The sequence below is a fragment of the Oncorhynchus mykiss genome, chromosome 5 (assembly GCF_013265735.2).
Source record: "Oncorhynchus mykiss isolate Arlee chromosome 5, USDA_OmykA_1.1, whole genome shotgun sequence".
Taxonomy (NCBI): Eukaryota; Metazoa; Chordata; class Actinopteri; order Salmoniformes; family Salmonidae; genus Oncorhynchus; species Oncorhynchus mykiss.
In genome coordinates this window covers 3829164-3849163 of record NC_048569.1, presented here as the reverse complement: position 1 = coordinate 3849163, position 20000 = coordinate 3829164, and the positions used below count along the sequence as shown (strand labels likewise).

The following is a 20000-nucleotide window of genomic DNA, read 5'->3' as shown; positions in this document are numbered from 1 at the left end:
GCACGGGAATGTGATTTCAGCTTTCATCCTTTTACATGTTGAAGTATATTTCATGTACGGCATCAGAGTGTTGAAAGACGGCTAAGATAAGAGATACATATTAGGTTAGGTTACTAGGAGTAGGGCCCCCTGGGTTTCTCAACATGAGGTTACTAGGAGTAGGGCCCCCAAGGTCTCTCAACATGAGGTTACTAGGAGTAGGGCTCCCTGAGTCTCTCAGCATGAGGTTACTAGGAGTAGGGCTCACTGGGTCTCTCAGCATGAGGTTACTAGGAGTAGGGCTCCCTGGGTCTCTCAACATGAAGTTACTAGGAGTAGGGCCCCCTAGGTCCCTCAACATGAGGTTACTAGGAGTAGGGCCCCATAGGCCCCTCAACATGAGGTTACTAGGAGTAGGGCCCCCTAGGCCCCTCAACATGAGGTTACTAGGAGTAGGGCTCCCTGGGTCTCTACACATGAGGTTACTAGGAGTAGGGCTCACTGGGTCTCTCAACATGAGGTTACAAGGAGTAGGCCCCCCTAGGCCCCTCAACATGATGTTGCTAAGAGTAGGGCTCCCTGGGTCTCTCAACATGATGTTACTAAGAGTAGGGCTCCCTGTGTCTCTCAACATGAGGTTACTAGGAGTAGGGCTCCCTGGGTCTCAGTATGAGGTTACTAGGAGTAGGGCCCCTTAGGTCCCTCAACATGAGGTTACTAGGAGTAGGGCCCCCTAGGTCTCTCAACATGAGGTTACTAGGAGTAGGGCCCCCTAGGTCTCTCAACATGAGGTTACTAGGAGTAGGGCCCCCTAGGTCTCTTAACATGAGGTTACTAGGAGTAGGGCCCCCTTGGTCTCTCAGTATGAGGTTACTAGGAGTAGGGCCCCCTAGGTCTCTCAACATGAGGTTACTAGGAGTGGGCCTCCCTGGGTCTCAGTATGAGGTTACTAGGAGTAGGGCTCCCTGGGTCTCTCAGCATGAGGTTACTAGGAGTAGGGCTCCCTGGGTCTCAGTATGAGGTTACTAGGAGTAGGGCTCCCTGGGTCTCTCAACATGAGGTTACTAGGAGTAGGGCTCCCTGGGTGCCTCAACATGAGGTTACTAGGAGTAGGGCCCCCTGGGTTTCTCAACATGAGGTTACTAGGAGTAGGGCCCCCAAGGTCTCTCAACATGAGGTTACTAGGAGTAGGGCTCCCTGGGTCTCTCAGCATGAGGTTACTAGGAGTAGGGCTCACTGGGTCTCTCAGCATGAGGTTACTAGGAGTAGGGCTCCCTGGGTCTCTCAACATGAGGTTACTAGGAGTAGGGCTCCCTGGGTCTCTCAACATGAGGTTACTAGGAGTAGGGCTCCCTGGGTCTCTCAACATGAGGTTACTAAGAGTAGGGCTCACTGGGTCTCTCAGCATGAGGTTACTAGGAGTAGGGCTCCCTGGGTCTCTCAACATGAGTTTACTAGGAGTAGGGCTCCCTGGGTCTCAGCATGAGGTTACTAGGAGTAGGGCTCCCTGGGTCTCTCAGCATGAGGTTACTAGGAGTAGGGCTCACTGGGTCTCTCAGCATGAGGTTACTAGGAGTAGGGCTCCCTGGGTCTCTCAACATGAAGTTACTAGGAGTAGGGCCCCCTAGGTCCCTCAACATGAGGTTACTAGGAGTAGGGCCCCATAGGCCCCTCAACATGAGGTTACTAGGAGTAGGGCCCCCTAGGCCCCTCAACATGAGGTTACTAGGAGTAGGGCTCCCTGGGTCTCTACACATGAGGTTACTAGGAGTAGGGCTCACTGGGTCTCTCAACATGAGGTTACAAGGAGTAGGCCCCCCTAGGCCCCTCAACATGATGTTGCTAAGAGTAGGGCTCCCTGGGTCTCTCAACATGATGTTACTAAGAGTAGGGCTCCCTGTGTCTCTCAACATGAGGTTACTAGGAGTAGGGCTCCCTGGGTCTCAGTATGAGGTTACTAGGAGTAGGGCCCCTTAGGTCCCTCAACATGAGGTTACTAGGAGTAGGGCCCCCTAGGTCTCTCAACATGAGGTTACTAGGAGTAGGGCCCCCTAGGTCTCTCAACATGAAGTTACTAGGAGTAGGGCCCCCTAGGTCCCTCAACATGAGGTTACTAGGAGTAGGGCCCCATAGGCCCCTCAACATGAGGTTACTAGGAGTAGGGCCCCCTAGGCCCCTCAACATGAGGTTACTAGGAGTAGGGCTCCCTGGGTCTCTACACATGAGGTTACTAGGAGTAGGGCTCACTGGGTCTCTCAACATGAGGTTACAAGGAGTAGGCCCCCCTAGGCCCCTCAACATGATGTTGCTAAGAGTAGGGCTCCCTGGGTCTCTCAACATGATGTTACTAAGAGTAGGGCTCCCTGTGTCTCTCAACATGAGGTTACTAGGAGTAGGGCTCCCTGGGTCTCAGTATGAGGTTACTAGGAGTAGGGCCCCTTAGGTCCCTCAACATGAGGTTACTAGGAGTAGGGCCCCCTAGGTCTCTCAACATGAGGTTACTAGGAGTAGGGCCCCCTAGGTCTCTCAACATGAGGTTACTAGGAGTAGGGCCCCCTAGGTCTCTTAACATGAGGTTACTAGGAGTAGGGCCCCCTAGGTCTCTCAGTATGAGGTTACTAGGAGTAGGGCCCCCTAGGTCTCTCAACATGAGGTTACTAGGAGTGGGGCTCCCTGGGTCTCAGTATGAGGTTACTAGGAGTAGGGCTCCCTGGGTCTCTCAGCATGAGGTTACTAGGAGTAGGGCTCCCTGGGTCTCAGTATGAGGTTACTAGGAGTAGGGCTCCCTGGGTCTCTCAACATGAGGTTACTAGGAGTAGGGCTCCCTGGGTGCCTCAACATGAGGTTACTAGGAGTAGGGCCCCCTGGGTTTCTCAACATGAGGTTACTAGGAGTAGGGCCCCCAAGGTCTCTCAACATGAGGTTACTAGGAGTAGGGCTCCCTGGGTCTCTCAGCATGAGGTTACTAGGAGTAGGGCTCACTGGGTCTCTCAGCATGAGGTTACTAGGAGTAGGGCTCCCTGGGTCTCTCAACATGAGGTTACTAGGAGTAGGGCTCCCTGGGTCTCTCAGCATGAGGTTACTAGGAGTAGGGCTCCCTGGGTCTCTCAACATGAGGTTACTAAGAGTAGGGCTCACTGGGTCTCTCAGCATGAGGTTACTAGGAGTAGGGCTCCCTGGGTCTCTCAACATGAGTTTACTAGGAGTAGGGCTCCCTGGGTCTCAGCATGAGGTTACTAGGAGTAGGGCTCCCTGGGTCTCTCAACATGATATTACTAGGAGTAGGGCCCCCTAGTTCTCTCAACATGAGTTTACTAGGAGTAGGGCTCCCTGGGTCTCTCAAATTGACGTTACTAGGAGTAGGGCCCCCTAGGTCTCTCAACATGAGGTTACTAGGAGTAGGGCTCCCTGGGCCCCTCAACATGATGTTACTAAGAGTAGGGCTCCCTGGGTCTCTCAACATGATGTTACTAAGAGTAGGGCTCCCTGTGTCTCTCAACATGAGGTTACTAGGAGTAGGGCTCCCTAGGTCTCTCAACATGATGTTACTAAGAGTAGGGCTCCCTGGGTCTCTCAACATGATGTTACTAAGAGTAGGGCTCCCTGTGTCTCTCAACATGAGGTTACTAGGAGTAGGGCTCCCTAGGTCTCTCAACATGAGGTTACTAGGAGTAGGGCTCCCTGTGTCTCTCAACATGATGTTACTAAGAGTAGGGCTCCCTGGGTCTCTCAACATGATGTTACTAAGAGTAGGGCTCCCTGTGTCTCTCAACATGAGGTTACTAGGAGTAGGGCTCCCTAGGTCTCTCAACATGAGGTTACTAGGAGTAGGGCCCCCTAGGTCTCTCAGTATGAGGTTACTAGGAGTAGGGCCCCCTAGGTCTCTCAACATGAGGTTACTAGGAGTAGGGCTCCCTGGGTCTCAGTATGAGGTTACTAGGAGTAGGGCTCCCTGGGTCTCTCAGCATGAGGTTACTAGGAGTAGGACTCCCTGGGTCTCAGTATGAGGTTACTAGGAGTAGGGCTCCCTGGGTGCCTCAACATGAGGTTACTAGGAGTAGGGCCCCCTGGGTTTCTCAACATGAGGTTACTAGGAGTAGGGCCACCAAGGTCTCTCAACATGAGGTTACTAGGAGTAGGGCTCCCTGGGTCTCTCAGCATGAGGTTACTAGGAGTAGGGCTCACTGGGTCTCTCAGCATGAGGTTACTAGGAGTAGGGCTCCCTGGGTCTCTCAACATGAGGTTACTAGGAGTAGGGCTCCCTGGGTCTCTCAACATGAGGTTACTAGGAGTAGGGCTCCCTGGGTCTCTCAACATGAGGTTACTAAGAATAGGGCTCACTGGGTCTCTCCGCATGAGGTTACTAGGGGTAGGGCTCCCTGGGTCTCTCAACATGAGGTTACTAGGAGTAGGGCTCCCTGGGTCTCTCAACATGATGTTACTAGGAGTAGGGCCCCCTAGGTCTCTCAACATGAGGTTACTAGGAGTAGGGCTCCCTGGGTCTCTCAACATGAGGTTACTAGGAGTAGGGCCCCCTAGGTCCCTCAACATGAGGTTACTAGGAGTAGGGCTCCCTGGGTATCAGTATGAGGTTACTAGGAGTAGGGCTCCCTGGGTCTGTCAGCATGAGGTTACTAGGAGTAGGGCCCCCTAGGTCCCTCAAAATGAGGTTACTAGGATTAGGGCTCCCTGGGTCTCAGCATGAGGTTACTAGGAGTAGGGCTCCCTGGGTCTCTCAGCATGAGGTTACTAGGAGTAGGGCCCCCTAGGTCCTTCAACATGAAGTTACTAGGAGTAGGGCTCCCTGGGTCTCTCATCATGAGGTTACTAGGAGTAGGGCTCCCTGGGTCTCTCAACATGAGGTTACTAGGAGTAGGGCTCTCTGGGTCTCAGCATGATGTTACCAGGAGCAAGGCTCCCTGGGTCTCTTAACATGTGGTTACTAGGAGTAGGGCTCTCTGGGTCTCAGCATGAGGTTACTAAGAGTAGGGCTCCCTGGGTCTCTCGGCATGAGGTTACTAGGAGTAGGGCTCCCTGGGTCTCTCAACATGAGGTTACTAGGAGTAGGGCTCCCTGGGTCTCAACATGAGGTTACTAGGAGTAGGGCTCCCTGGGTCTCAACATGAGGTTACTAGGAGTAGGGCTCCCTGGGTCTCTCAACATGAGGTTACTTGGAGTTGGGCTCCCTGGGTCTCAGCATGAGGTTACTAGGAGTAGGACCCCCTAGGTCTCTCAGCATGAGCTAACTAGGAGTAGGGCTCCCTGGGTCTCTCAGTATGAGGTTACTAGGAGTAGGGATCCCTGGGTCTCAGCATGAGGTTACTAGGAGTAGGGCTCCCTGGGTCTCAGCATGAGGTTACTAGGAGTAGGGCTCCCTGGGTCTCTCAACATGAGGTTACTAGGAGTAGGGCTCCCTGGGTCTCTCAACATGAGGTTACTAGGAGTAGGGCTCCCTGGGTCTCTCAGCATGAGGTTCCTAGGAGTAGGGCTCCCTGGGTCTCTCAACATGAGGTTACTAGGAGTAGGGCTCCCTGGGTCTCTCAGCATGAGGTTCCTAGGAGTAGGGCTCCCTGGGTCTCTCAACATGAGGTTACTAGGAGTAGGGCTCCCTGGGTATCAGTATGAGGTTACTAGGAGTAGGGCTCCCTGGGTCTGTCAACATGAGGTTACTAGGAGTAGGGCTCCCTGGGTCTCTCAGCATGAGGTTACTAGGAGTAGGGCTCCATGGGTATCAATATGAGGTTACTAGGAGTAGGGCTCCCTGGGTCTCTCAGCATGAGGTTACTAGGAGTAGGGCCACCAAGGTCTCTCAACATGAGGTTACTAGGAGTAGGGCTCCCTGGGTCTCTCAGCATGAGGTTACTAGGAGTAGGGCTCCCTGGGTTTCTCAACATGAGGTTACTAGGAGTAGGGCTCCCTGGGTCTCTCAGCATGAGGTTACTAGGAGTAGGGCTCCCTGGGTCTCAGCATGAGGTTACTAGGAGTAGGGCTCCCTGGGTCTCTCAGCATGAGGTTACTAGGAGTAGGGCTCCCTGGGTCTCAGCATGAGGTTACTAGGAGTAGGGCTCCCTGGGTCTCAGCATGAGGTTACTAGGAGTAGGGCTCCCTGGGTCTCTCAGCATGAGGTTACTAGGAGTAGGGCTCCCTGGGTCTCTCAGCATGAGGTTACTAGGAGTAGGGCTCCCTGGGTCTCAGCATGAGGTTACTAGGAGTAGGGCTCCCTGGGTCTCAGCATGAGGTTACTAGGAGTAGGGCTCCCTGGGTATCAGTATGAGGTTACTAGGAGTAGGGCTCCCTGGGTCTCTCAGCATGAGGTTACTAGGAGTAGGGCCCCCTAGGTCTCTCAGCATGAGGTTACTAGGAGTAGGGCTCCCTTGGTCTCTCAGCATGAGGTTACTAGGAGTAGGGCTCCCTGGGTCTCAGCATGAGGTTACTAGGAGTAGGGCTCCCTGGGTCTCTCAACATGAGGTTACTAGGAGTAGGGCTCCCTGGGTCTCTCAGCATGAGGTTACTAGGAGTAGGGCTCCCTGGGTCTCTCAGCATGAGGTTACTAGGAGTAGGGCTCCCTGGGTATCAGTATGAGGTTACTAGGAGTAGGGCTCCCTGGGTCTCTCAGCATGAGGTTACTAGGAGTAGGGCCCCCTAGGTCTCTCAGCATGAGGTTACTAGGAGTAGGGCTCCCTGGGTCTCTCAACATGAGGTTACTAGGAGTAGGGCTCCCTGGGTCTCTCAGCATGAGGTTACTAGGAGTAGGGCTCCCTGGGTATCAGTCTGAGGTTACTAGGAGTAGGGCTCCCTGGGTATCAGCATGAGGTTACTAGGAGTAGGGCTCCCTGGGTCTCAGCATGAGGTTACTAGGAGTAGGGCTCCCTGGGTCTCAGCATGAGGTTACTAGGAGTAGGGCTCCCTGGGTATCAGTCTGAGGTTACTAGGAGTAGGGCTCCCTGGGTATCAGTCTGAGGTTACTAGGAGTAGGGCTCCCTGGGTCTCAGCATGAGGTTACTAGGAGTAGGGCTCCCTGGGTATCAGTCTGAGGTTACTAGGAGTAGGGCTCCCTGGGTATCAGTCTGAGGTTACTAGGAGTAGGGCTCCCTGGGTCTCAGCATGAGGTTACTAGGAGTAGGGCTCCCTGGGTATCAGTCTGAGGTTACTAGGAGTAGGGCTCCCTGGGTATCAGCATGAGGTTACTAGGAGTAGGGCTCCCTGGGTCTCAGCATGAGGTTACTAGGAGTAGGGCTCCCTGGGTCTCAGCATGAGGTTACTAGGAGTAGGGCTCCCTGGGTCTCTCAGCATGAGGTTACTAGGAGTAGGGCTCCCTGGGTCTCAGCATGAGGTTACTAGGAGTAGGGCTCCCTGGGTCTCAGCATGAGGTTACTAGGAGTAGGGCTCCCTGGGTCTCAGCATGAGGTTACTAGGAGTAGGGCTCCCTGGGTATCAGTCTGAGGTTACTAGGAGTAGGGCTCCCTGGGTATCAGCATGAGGTTACTAGGAGTAGGGCTCCCTGGGTCTCAGCATGAGGTTACTAGGAGTAGGGCTCCCTGGGTCTCAGCATGAGGTTACTAGGAGTAGGGCTCCCTGGGTCTCAGTATGAGGTTACTAGGAGTAGGGCTCCCTGGGTCTCTCAGCATGAGGTTACTAGGAGTAGGGCTCCCTGGGTATCAGTCTGAGGTTACTAGGAGTAGGGCTCCCTGGGTATCAGCATGAGGTTACTAGGAGTAGGGCTCCCTGGGTCTCAGCATGAGGTTACTAGGAGTAGGGCTCCCTGGGTCTCAGCATGAGGTTACTAGGAGTAGGGCTCCCTGGGTATCAGTCTGAGGTTACTAGGAGTAGGGCTCCCTGGGTATCAGTCTGAGGTTACTAGGAGTAGGGCTCCCTGGGTCTCAGCATGAGGTTACTAGGAGTAGGGCTCCCTGGGTATCAGTCTGAGGTTACTAGGAGTAGGGCTCCCTGGGTATCAGTCTGAGGTTACTAGGAGTAGGGCTCCCTGGGTCTCAGCATGAGGTTACTAGGAGTAGGGCTCCCTGGGTATCAGTCTGAGGTTACTAGGAGTAGGGCTCCCTGGGTCTCTCAGCATGAGGTTACTAGGAGTAGGGCCCCCTGGGTCTCTCAGCATGAGGTTACTAGGAGTAGGGCTCCCTGGGTCTCTCAGCATGAGGTTACTAGGAGTAGGGCTCCCTGGGTATCAGTCTGAGGTTACTAGGAGTAGGGCTCCCTGGGTCTCTCAGTATGAGGTTACTAGGAGTAGGGCTCCCTGGGTATCAGTCTGAGGTTACTAGGAGTAGGGCTCCCTGGGTCTCTCAGTATGAGGTTACTAGGAGTAGGGCTCCCTGGGTCTCTCAGCATGAGGTTACTAGGAGTAGGGCTCCCTGGGTATCAGTCTGAGGTTACTAGGAGTTGGGCTCCCTGGGTCTCTCAGCATGAGGTTACTAGGAGTAGGGCTCCCTGGGTCTCAGCATGAGGTTACTAGGAGTAGGGCTCCCTGGGTATCAGTCTGAGGTTACTATGAGTTGGGCTCCCTGGGTCTCTCAGCATGAGGTTACTAGGAGTAGGGCTCCCTGGGTCTCTCAGCATGAGGTTACTAGGAGTTGGGCTCCCTGGGTCTCAGCATGAGGTTACTAGGAGTAGGGCTCCCTGGGTCTCAGCATGAGGTTACTAGGAGTAGGGCTCCCTGGGTATCAGTCTGAGGTTACTAGGAGTTGGGCTCCCTGGGTCTCTCAGCATGAGGTTACTAGGAGTTGGGCTCCCTGGGTCTCTCAGCATGAGGTTACTAGGAGTAGGGCTCCCTGGGTCTCTCAGCATGAGGTTACTAGGAGTAGGGCTCCCTGGGTATCAGTCTGAGGTTACTAGGAGTAGGGCTCCCTGGGTCTCAGCATGAGGTTACTAGGAGTAGGGCTCCCTGGGTCTCAGCATGAGGTTACTAGGAGTAGGGCTCCCTGGGTCTCAGCATGAGGTTACTAGGAGTAGGGCTCCCTGGGTCTCAGCATGAGGTTACTAGGAGTAGGGCTCCCTGGGTCTCTCAGCATGAGGTTACTAGGAGTAGGGCTCCCTGGGTCTCAGCATGAGGTTACTAGGAGTAGGGCTCCCTGGGTCTCAGCATGAGGTTACTAGGAGTAGGGCTCCCTGGGTATCAGTCTGAGGTTACTAGGAGTAGGGCTCCCTGGGTATCAGTCTGAGGTTACTAGGAGTAGGGCTCCCTGGGTCTCAGCATGAGGTTACTAGGAGTAGGGCTCCCTGGGTCTCAGCATGAGGTTACTAGGAGTAGGGCTCCCTGGGTATCAGTCTGAGGTTACTAGGAGTAGGGCTCCCTGGGTATCAGTCTGAGGTTACTAGGAGTAGGGCTCCCTGGGTCTCTCAGCATGAGGTTACTAGGAGTAGGGCTCCCTGGGTCTCAGCATGAGGTTACTAGGAGTAGGGCTCCCTGGGTCTCAGCATGAGGTTACTAGGAGTAGGGCTCCCTGGGTATCAGTCTGAGGTTACTAGGAGTAGGGCTCCCTGGGTATCAGTCTGAGGTTACTAGGAGTAGGGCTCCCTGGGTCTCAGCATGAGGTTACTAGGAGTAGGGCTCCCTGGGTCTCAGCATGAGGTTACTAGGAGTAGGGCTCCCTGGGTCTCTCAGTATGAGGTTACTAGGAGTAGGGCCCCCTGGGTCTCAGTATGAGGTTACTAGGAGTAGGGCTCCCTGGGTCTCAGCATGAGGTTACTAGGAGTAGGGCTCCCTGGGTCTCAGCATGAGGTTACTAGGAGTAGGGCTCCCTGGGTCTCAGCATGAGGTTACTAGGAGTAGGGCTCCCTGGGTCTCAGCATGAGGTTACTAGGAGTAGGGCTCCCTGGGTCTCAACATGAGGTTACTAGGAGTAGGGCTCCCTGGGTCTCAGCATGAGGTTACTAGGAGTAGGGCTCCCTGGGTCTCAGCATGAGGTTACTAGGAGTAGGGCTCCCTGGGTCTCAGCATGAGGTTACTAGGAGTAGGGCTCCCTGGGTCTCAGCATGAGGTTACTAGGAGTAGGGCTCCCTGGGTCTCAGCATGAGGTTACTAGGAGTAGGGCTCCCTGGGTATCAGTATGAGGTTACTAGGAGTAGGGCTCCCTGGGTATCAGTCTGAGGTTACTAGGAGTAGGGCTCCCTGGGTATCAGTATGAGGTTACTAGGAGTAGGGCCCCCTGGGTCTCTCAGCATGAGGTTACTAGGAGTAGGGCTCCCTGGGTATCAGTCTGAGGTTACTAGGAGTAGGGCTCCCTGGGTCTCTCAGTATGAGGTTACTAGGAGTAGGGCTCCCTGGGTATCAGTCTGAGGTTACTAGGAGTAGGGCTCCCTGGGTCTCTCAGTATGAGGTTACTAGGAGTAGGGCTCCCTGGGTCTCTCAGCATGAGGTTACTAGGAGTAGGGCTCCCTGGGTATCAGTCTGAGGTTACTAGGAGTTGGGCTCCCTGGGTCTCTCAGCATGAGGTTACTAGGAGTAGGGCTCCCTGGGTCTCAGCATGAGGTTACTAGGAGTAGGGCTCCCTGGGTATCAGTCTGAGGTTACTAGGAGTTGGGCTCCCTGGGTCTCTCAGCATGAGGTTACTAGGAGTAGGGCTCCCTGGGTCTCTCAGCATGAGGTTACTAGGAGTTGGGCTCCCTGGGTCTCAGCATGAGGTTACTAGGAGTAGGGCTCCCTGGGTCTCAGCATGAGGTTACTAGGAGTAGGGCTCCCTGGGTATCAGTCTGAGGTTACTAGGAGTTGGGCTCCCTGGGTCTCTCAGCATGAGGTTACTAGGAGTTGGGCTCCCTGGGTCTCTCAGCATGAGGTTACTAGGAGTAGGGCTCCCTGGGTCTCTCAGTATGAGGTTACTAGGAGTAGGGCTCCCTGGGTATCAGTCTGAGGTTACTAGGAGTAGGGCTCCCTGGGTCTCAGCATGAGGTTACTAGGAGTAGGGCTCCCTGGGTCTCAGCATGAGGTTACTAGGAGTAGGGCTCCCTGGGTCTCAGCATGAGGTTACTAGGAGTAGGGCTCCCTGGGTCTCAGCATGAGGTTACTAGGAGTAGGGCTCCCTGGGTCTCTCAGCATGAGGTTACTAGGAGTAGGGCTCCCTGGGTCTCAGCATGAGGTTACTAGGAGTAGGGCTCCCTGGGTCTCAGCATGAGGTTACTAGGAGTAGGGCTCCCTGGGTATCAGTCTGAGGTTACTAGGAGTAGGGCTCCCTGGGTATCAGTCTGAGGTTACTAGGAGTAGGGCTCCCTGGGTCTCAGCATGAGGTTACTAGGAGTAGGGCTCCCTGGGTCTCAGCATGAGGTTACTAGGAGTAGGGCTCCCTGGGTATCAGTCTGAGGTTACTAGGAGTAGGGCTCCCTGGGTATCAGTCTGAGGTTACTAGGAGTAGGGCTCCCTGGGTCTCTCAGCATGAGGTTACTAGGAGTAGGGCTCCCTGGGTCTCAGCATGAGGTTACTAGGAGTAGGGCTCCCTGGGTCTCAGCATGAGGTTACTAGGAGTAGGGCTCCCTGGGTATCAGTCTGAGGTTACTAGGAGTAGGGCTCCCTGGGTATCAGTCTGAGGTTACTAGGAGTAGGGCTCCCTGGGTCTCAGCATGAGGTTACTAGGAGTAGGGCTCCCTGGGTCTCAGCATGAGGTTACTAGGAGTAGGGCTCCCTGGGTCTCTCAGTATGAGGTTACTAGGAGTAGGGCCCCCTGGGTCTCAGTATGAGGTTACTAGGAGTAGGGCGCCCTGGGTCTCAGCATGAGGTTACTAGGAGTAGGGCTCCCTGGGTCTCAGCATGAGGTTACTAGGAGTAGGGCTCCCTGGGTCTCAGCATGAGGTTACTAGGAGTAGGGCTCCCTGGGTCTCAGCATGAGGTTACTAGGAGTAGGGCTCCCTGGGTCTCAACATGAGGTTACTAGGAGTAGGGCTCCCTGGGTCTCAGCATGAGGTTACTAGGAGTAGGGCTCCCTGGGTCTCAGCATGAGGTTACTAGGAGTAGGGCTCCCTGGGTCTCAGCATGAGGTTACTAGGAGTAGGGCTCCCTGGGTCTCAGCATGAGGTTACTAGGAGTAGGGCTCCCTGGGTCTCAGCATGAGGTTACTAGGAGTAGGGCTCCCTGGGTCTCAACATGAGGTTACTAGGAGTAGGGCTCCCTGGGTCTCAGCATGAGGTTACTAGGAGTAGGGCTCCCTGGGTCTCTCAGCATGAGGTTACTAGGAGTAGGGCTCCCTGGGTCTCTCAACATGAGGTTACTAGGAGTAGGGCTCCCTGGGTCTCTCAACATGAGGTTACTAGGAGTAGGGCTCCCTGGGTCTCAGCATGAGGTTACTAGGAGTAAGGCTCCCTGGGTCTCAGCATGAGGTTACTAGGAGTAGGGCTCCCTGGGTCTCTCAACATGAGGTTACTAGGAGTAGGGCTCCCTGGGTCTCAGCATGAGGTTACTAGGAGTAGGGCTCCCTGGGTCTCAGCATGAGGTTACTAGGAGTAGGGCTCCCTGGGTCTCAGTATGAGGTTACTAGGAGTAGGGCTCCCTGGGTCTCAGCATGAGGTTACTAGGAGTAGGGCTCCCTGGGTCTCAGCATGAGGTTACTAGGAGTAGGGCTCCCTGGGTCTCAGCATGAGGTTACTAGGAGTAGGGCTCCCTGGGTCTCAGCATGAGGTTACTAGGAGTAGGGCTCCCTGGGTCTCAGCATGAGGTTACTAGGAGTAGGGCTCCCTGGGTCTCAGCATGAGGTTACTAGGAGTAGGGCTCCCTGGGTCTCTCAGCATGAGGTTACTAGGAGTAGGGCTCCCTGGGTCTCTCAACATGAGGTTACTAGGAGTAGGGCTCCCTGGGTCTCTCAACATGAGGTTACTAGGAGTAGGGCTCCCTGGGTCTCAGCATGAGGTTACTAGGAGTAGGGCTCCCTGGGTCTCAGCATGAGGTTACTAGGAGTAGGGCTCCCTGGGTCTCTCAACATGAGGTTACTAGGAGTAGGGCTCCCTGGGTCTCAGCATGAGGTTACTAGGAGTAGGGCTCCCTGGGTCTCAGCATGAGGTTACTAGGAGTAGGGCTCCCTGGGTCTCAGCATGAGGTTACTAGGAGTAGGGCTCCCTGGGTCTCAGCATGAGGTTACTAGGAGTAGGGCTCCCTGGGTCTCAGCATGAGGTTACTAGGAGTAGGGCTCCCTGGGTCTCTCAGCATGAGGTTACTAGGAGTAGGGCTCCCTGGGTCTCAGCATGAGGTTACTAGGAGTAGGGCTCCCTGGGTCTCTCAGCATGAGGTTACTAGGAGTAGGGCTCCCTGGGTCTCAGCATGAGGTTACTAGGAGTAGGGCTCCCTGGGTCTCAGCATGAGGTTACTAGGAGTAGGGCTCCCTGGGTCTCAGCATGAGGTTACTAGGAGTAGGGCTCCCTGGGTCTCTCAGCATGAGGTTACTAGGAGTAGGGCTCCCTGGGTCTCAGCATGAGGTTACTAGGAGTAGGGCTCCCTGGGTCTCAGCATGAGGTTACTAGGAGTAGGGCTCCCTGGGTCTCAGCATGAGGTTACTAGGAGTAGGGCTCCCTGGGTCTCAGCATGAGGTTACTAGGAGTAGGGCTCCCTGGGTCTCAGCATGAGGTTACTAGGAGTAGGGCTCCCTGGGTCTCAGCATGAGGTTACTAGGAGTAGGGCTCCCTGGGTCTCAGCATGAGGTTACTAGGAGTAGGGCTCCCTGGGTCTCAGCATGACGTTACTAGGAGTAGGGCTCCCTGGGTCTCAGCATGAGGTTACTAGGAGTAGGGCTCCCTGGGTCTCAGTATGAGGTTACTAGGAGTAGGGCTCCCTGGGTCTCAGCATGAGGTTACTAGGAGTAGGGCTCCCTGGGTCTCAGCATGAGGTTACTAGGAGTAGGGCTCCCTGGGTCTCAGTATGAGGTTACTAGGAGTAGGGCTCCCTGGGTCTCAGCATGAGGTTACTAGGAGTAGGGCTCCCTGGGTCTCTCAGTATGAGGTTACTAGGAGTAGGGCTCCCTGGGTCTCAGCATGAGGTTACTAGGAGTAGGGCTCCCTGGGTCTCAGCATGAGGTTACTAGGAGTAGGGCTCCCTGGGTCTCAGCATGACGTTACTAGGAGTAGGGCTCCCTGGGTCTCAGCATGAGGTTACTAGGAGTAGGGCTCCCTGGGTCTCAGCATGAGGTTACTAGGAGTAGGGCTCCCTGGGTCTCAGTATGAGGTTACTAGGAGTAGGGCTCCCTGGGTCTCAGCATGAGGTTACTAGGAGTAGGGCTCCCTGGGTCTCAGCATGAGGTTACTAGGAGTAGGGCTCCCTGGGTCTCTCAACATGAGGTTACTAGGAGTAGGGCTCCCTGGGTCTCAGCATGAGGTTACTAGGAGTAGGGCTCCCTGGGTCTCAGCATGAGGTTACTAGGAGTAGGGCTCCCTGGGTCTCAGCATGAGGTTACTAGGAGTAGGGCTCCCTGGGTCTCTCAGCATGAGGTTACTAGGAGTAGGGCTCCCTGGGTCTCTCAACATGAGGTTACTAGGAGTAGGGCTCCCTGGGTCTCTCAACATGAGGTTACTAGGAGTAGGGCTCCCTGGGTCTCAGCATGAGGTTACTAGGAGTAGGGCTCCCTGGGTCTCAACATGAGGTTACTAGGAGTAGGGCTCCCTGGGTCTCAACATGAGGTTACTAGGAGTAGGGCTCCCTGGGTCTCAACATGAGGTTACTAGGAGTAGGGCTCCCTGGGTCTCAACATGAGGTTACTAGGAGTAGGGCTCCCTGGGTCTCAGCATGAGGTTACTAGGAGTAGGGCTCCCTGGGTCTCAACATGAGGTTACTAGGAGTAGGGCTCCCTGGGTCTCAACATGAGGTTACTAGGAGTAGGGCCCCCTGGGTCTCAACATGAGGTTACTAGGAGTAGGGCTCCCTGGGTCTCAGTATGAGGTTACTAGGAGTAGGGCTCCCTGGGTCTCAGCATGAGGTTACTAGGAGTAGGGCTCCCTGGGTCTCAGTATGAGGTTACTAGGAGTAGGGCTCCCTGGGTCTCAGCATGAGGTTACTAGGAGTAGGGCTCCCTGGGTCTCAGTATGAGGTTACTAGGAGTAGGGCTCCCTGGGTCTCAGTATGAGGTTACTAGGAGTAGGGCTCCCTGGGTCTCAGTATGAGGTTACTAGGAGTAGGGCTCCCTGGGTCTCAGTATGAGGTTACTAGGAGTAGGGCTCCCTGGGTCTCAGTATGAGGTTACTAGGAGTAGGGCTCCCTGGGTCTCAGTATGAGGTTACTGTCCAGATACTAGAGACACAATTTACTTCTATTTTGATATTTTTTTGTTTTGTTTTTATAGCTACAAGATATAGATCATAGACAACTATAATATAATAACTAGCTAACTAATTAACTAACAGGTGGAACTAACTAATTAACTAACTAATTAACTAACTAGCAAACTAATTAACTAACTAGCTAACTAATTAACTAACTAGCTAACTTATTAACTAACTAGCTAACTTATTAACTAACTAGCTAACTTATTAACTAACAGATGGATCTAACTAGCTAACTAATTAACTAACAGGTGTAACTAACTAATTAACTAACTAATTAACTAACTAGCAAACTAATTAGATAACTAGCTAACTAATTAACTAACTAGCCAACTTATTAACTAACTAGCTAACTTATTAACTAACAGATGGATCTAACTAGCTAACTAATAACTAATTAACTAAATAACTAACTAACTAACTAATTAACTAGCTAACTAATTAACTAACTAGTTAACTTATTAACTAACTAGCTAACTAATTAACTAACTAGCTAACTTATTAACTAACAGGTGAAACTAACTAATCTGTTTCTCTGTCTCTCTCTGTGCAGCGATATCGACAGAGGGCAGCTCCACGCTGGGGGTACAGCAGACCTTGATCAGCAGCAGTAGCAGTAAGCCAGGTGTAGGAGGTAAAGGGGACCTTTCTCTCCCTGGCACAGAGGAGGTCGGAGGTACCTCGACCCGTACCATCCCAACCGCCTGCGTCCGGCCCACGCACCCCCTACGCAGCTTCGCCAACCCCCTCCTGCCTCCACCCATGGGCACCATCGACCCCAAGGTCTACACACCCATGATGCCACATTCAAGTGAGTCCAATGTAAGGGACTGGGTTTGACGCTAGTGCTGGGTGATACAATAACGTGACCTGTGGACCTTCATATGCACATCTATGGCCAATATAACCAAGAATATAAAACAAATGTTTTAAGGCAAAGGTTAAGGCTGATTTCTGGCTGATTTCTGGCTGATTTCTGGCTGATTTCTGGCTGATTTCTGGCTGGTTTCTGGCTGATTTCTGGCTGATTTCTGGCTGATTTCTGGCTGATTTCTGAACAATTTTTATCTAATTGTCTCATTTACACATTACAGAAAGGGGGATAGTCAGTTGGAAAGGGGGATAGTCAGTTGTAAAGGGGGATATCTAGTCAGTTGGAAAGGGAAAGGGGGATACCTAGTCAGTTGGAAAGGGAAAGGGGGATATCTAGTCAGTTGTACAGGGAAAGGGGGATATCTAGTCAGTTGTAAAGGGAAAGGGGGATATCTAGTCAGTTGTAAAGGGAAAGGGGGATATCTAGTCAGTTGTACAGGGGGATATTTAGTCAGTAGGAAAGGGAAAGGGGGATATATAGTCAGTTGTAAATGGAAAGGGGGATATCTAGTCAGTTGTAAAGGGAAAGGGGGATATCTAGTCAGTTGGAAAGGGAAAGGTGGATATCTAGTCAGTTGGAAAGGGGGATACCTAGTCAGTTGGAAAGGGAAAGGGGGATACATAGTCAGTTGGAAAGGGGGATACCTAGTCAGTTGTAAAGGGGGATACCTGGTCAGTTGTAAAGGGAAAAGGGGATATCTAGTCAGTTGGAAAGGGGGATACCTAGTCAGTTGTAAAGGGGGATACCTAGTCAGTTGGAAAGGGGGATATCTAGTCAGTTGGAAAGGGGGATACCTAGTCAGTTGTAAAGGGGGATACCTAGTCAGTTGTAAAGGGAAAGGGGGATACCTAGTCAGTTGGAAATGGAAAGGGGGATACCTAGTCAGTTGGAAATGGAAAGGGGGATACCTAGTCAGTTGTAAAGGGAAAGGGGGATACCTAGTCAGTTGTAAAGGGGGATACCTAGTCAGTTGGAAAGGGGGATATCTAGTCAGTTGTAAAGGGAAAGGGGGATACCTAGTCAGTTGTAAAGGGAAAGGGGGATACATAGTCAGTTGGAAAGGGGGATACCTAGTCAGTTGTAAAGGGGGATACCTAGTCAGTTGTAAAGGGAAAGGGGGATACCTAGTCAGTTGTAAAGGGAAAGGGGGATACATAGTCAGTTGGAAAGGGGGATACCTAGTCAGTTGTAAAGGGGGATACCTAGTCAGTTGTAAAGGGAAAGGGGGATACCTAGTCAGTTGTAAAGGGAAAAGGGGATATCTAGTCAGTTGGAAAGGGGGATACCTAGTCAGTTGGAAAGGGGGATACCTAGTCAGTTGTAAAGGGAAAGGGGGATACCTAGTCAGTTGTAAAGGGGGATACCTAGTCAATTGTAAAGGGGGATACCTAGTCAGTTGGAAAGGGGGATATCTAGTCAGTTGTAAAGGGAAAGGGGGATATCTATTCAGTTGGAAAGGGGGATACCTAGTCAGTTGTAAAGGGAAAGGGGGATACCTAGTCAATTGTAAAGGGGGATACCTAGTCAATTGTAAAGGGGGATACCTAGTCAGTTGTAAAGGGGGATACCTAGTCAGTTGGAAAGGGGGATACCTAGTCAGTTGTAAAGGGAAAGGGGGATACCTAGTCAGTTGTAAAGGGAAAGGGGGATATCTATTCAGTTGGAAAGGGGGATACCTAGTCAGTTGTAAAGGGAAAGGGGGATACCTAGTCAATTGTAAAGGGGGATACCTAGTCAGTTGTAAAGGGGGATACCTAGTCAGTTGTAAAGGGGAATACCTAGTCAGTTGTAAAGGGAAAGGGGGATACCTAGTCAGTTGTAAAGGAGGATACCTAGTCAGTTGGAAAGGGGGATACCTAGTCAGTTGTAAAGGGAAAGGGGGATACCTAGTCAGGTGTAAAGAGGGATACCTAGTCGGTTGTAAAGGGGGATACCTAGTCAGTTGGAAAGGGGGATATCTAGTCAGTTGTAAAGGGGGATATCTAGTCAGTTGTAAAGGGAAAGGGGGATACCTAGTCAGTTGTAAAGGGGGATATCTAGTCAGTTGTAAAGGGAAAGGGGGATACCTAGTCAGTTGTAAAGGGGGATATCTAGTCAGTTGCAAAGGGGGATACCTAGTCAGTTGGAAAGGGGATATCTAGTCAGTTGTAAAGGGAAAGGGGGATACCTTGTCAGTTGTAAAGGGAAAGGGGGATACCTAGTCAGTTGTAAAGGGAAAGGGGGATACCTAGTCAGTTGTAAAGGGGGATACCTAGTCAGTTGTAAAGGGGGATACCTAGTCAGTTGGAAAGGGGGATATCTTGTCAGTTGTAAAGGGGGATACCTAGTCAGTTGTAAAGGGGGATACCTAGTCAGTTGGAAAGGGAAAGGGGGATACATAGTCAGTTGGAAAGGGGGATACCTAGTCAGTTGTAAAGGGGGATACCTAGTCAGTTGTAAAGGGAAAAGGGGATATCTCGTCAGTTGGAAAGGGGGATACCTAGTCAGTTGGAACGGGGGATATCTAGTCAGTTGTAAAGGGAAAGGGGGATACCTAGTCAGTTGTAAAGGGAAAGGGGGATACATAGTCAGTTGGAAAGGGGGATACCTAGTCAGTTGTAAAGGGGGATACCTAGTCAGTTGTAAAGGGAAAGGGGGATACCTAGTCTGTTGTAAAGGGAAAGGGGGATACATAGTCAGTTGTAAAGGGGGATACCTAGTCAGTTGTAAAGGGAAAGGGGGATACCTAGTCAGTTGTAAAGGGGAAAGGGGGATACCTAGTCAGTTGTAAAGGGAAAGGGGGATACATAGTCAGTTGTAAAGGGGGATACCTAGTCAGTTGTAAAGGGAAAGGGGGATACCTAGTCAGTTGTGAAGGGGGATATCTAGTCAGTTGGAAAGGGGGATACCTAGTCAGTTGGAAAGGGGGATACCTAGTCAGTTGTAAAGGGGGATATCTAGTCAGTTGTAAAGGGAAAGGGGGATACCTAGTCAGTTGTAAAGGGAAAGGAGGATACCTTGTCAGTTGTAAAGGGAAAGGGGGATACCTAGTCAGTTGTAAAGGGAAAGGGGGATACCTAGTCAGTTGTAAAGGGGGATACCTAGTCAGTTGTAAAGTGAAAGGGGCATACCTAGTCAGTTGTAAAGAGGGATACCTAGTCAGTTGTAAAGGGGGATACCTAGTCAGTTGGAAAGGGAAAGGGGGATATCTATTCAGTTGGAAAGGGGGATACCTAGTCAGTTGGAAAGGGAAAGGGGGATATCTATTCAGTTGTAAAGAGGGATACCTAGTCAGTTGTAAAGGGGGATACCTAGTCAGTTGTAAAGGGGGATACCTAGTCAGTTGGAAAGGGGGATATCTAGTCAGTTGTAAAGGGGGAAATCTAGTCAGTTGTAAAGGGAAAGGGGGATACCTAGTCAGTTGTAAAGGGGGATACCTAGTCAGTTGTAAAGGGGGATACCTAGTCAGTTGGAAAGGGAAAGGGGGATACATAGTCAGTTGGAAATGGGGATACCTAGTCAGTTGTAAAGGGGGATACCTAGTCAGTTGTAAAGGGAAAAGGGGATATCTAGTCAGTTGGAAAGGGGGATACCTAGTCAGTTGTAAAGGGGGATACCTAGTCAGTTGGAAAGGGGGATATCTAGTCAGTTGTAAAGGGAAAGGGGGATACCTAGTCAGTTGTAAAGGGAAAGGGGGATACCTAGTCAGTTGGAAAGGGGGATATCTAGTCAGTTGTAAAGGGAAAGGGGGATACCTAGTCAGTTGGAAAGGGGGATACCTAGTCAGTTGTAAAGGGGGATACCTAGTCAGTTGGAAAGGGGGATATCTAGTCAGTTGTAAAGGGGGATATCTAGTCAGTTGTAAAGGGAAAGGGGGATACCTAGTCAGTTGTAAAGGGGGATACCTAGTCAGTTGTAAAGGGGGATA

General features: G+C 52.2%; 1 protein-coding gene across 2 annotated transcripts in view; it reads left to right on the top strand.

The window, feature by feature from the left end:
• The window catches only part of LOC110513199 (netrin receptor DCC-like), a 632990-nt gene that overhangs the window by 568368 nt on the left and 44622 nt on the right, over nt 1–20000 (top strand). For both annotated transcript variants that reach the window (XM_036976622.1, XM_036976621.1), the window contains exon 27: nt 15773–16030. In XM_036976622.1, the coding sequence (XP_036832517.1) occupies nt 15773–16030 (258 nt within the window). The remainder of the gene's footprint in view (nt 1–15772; nt 16031–20000) is intronic.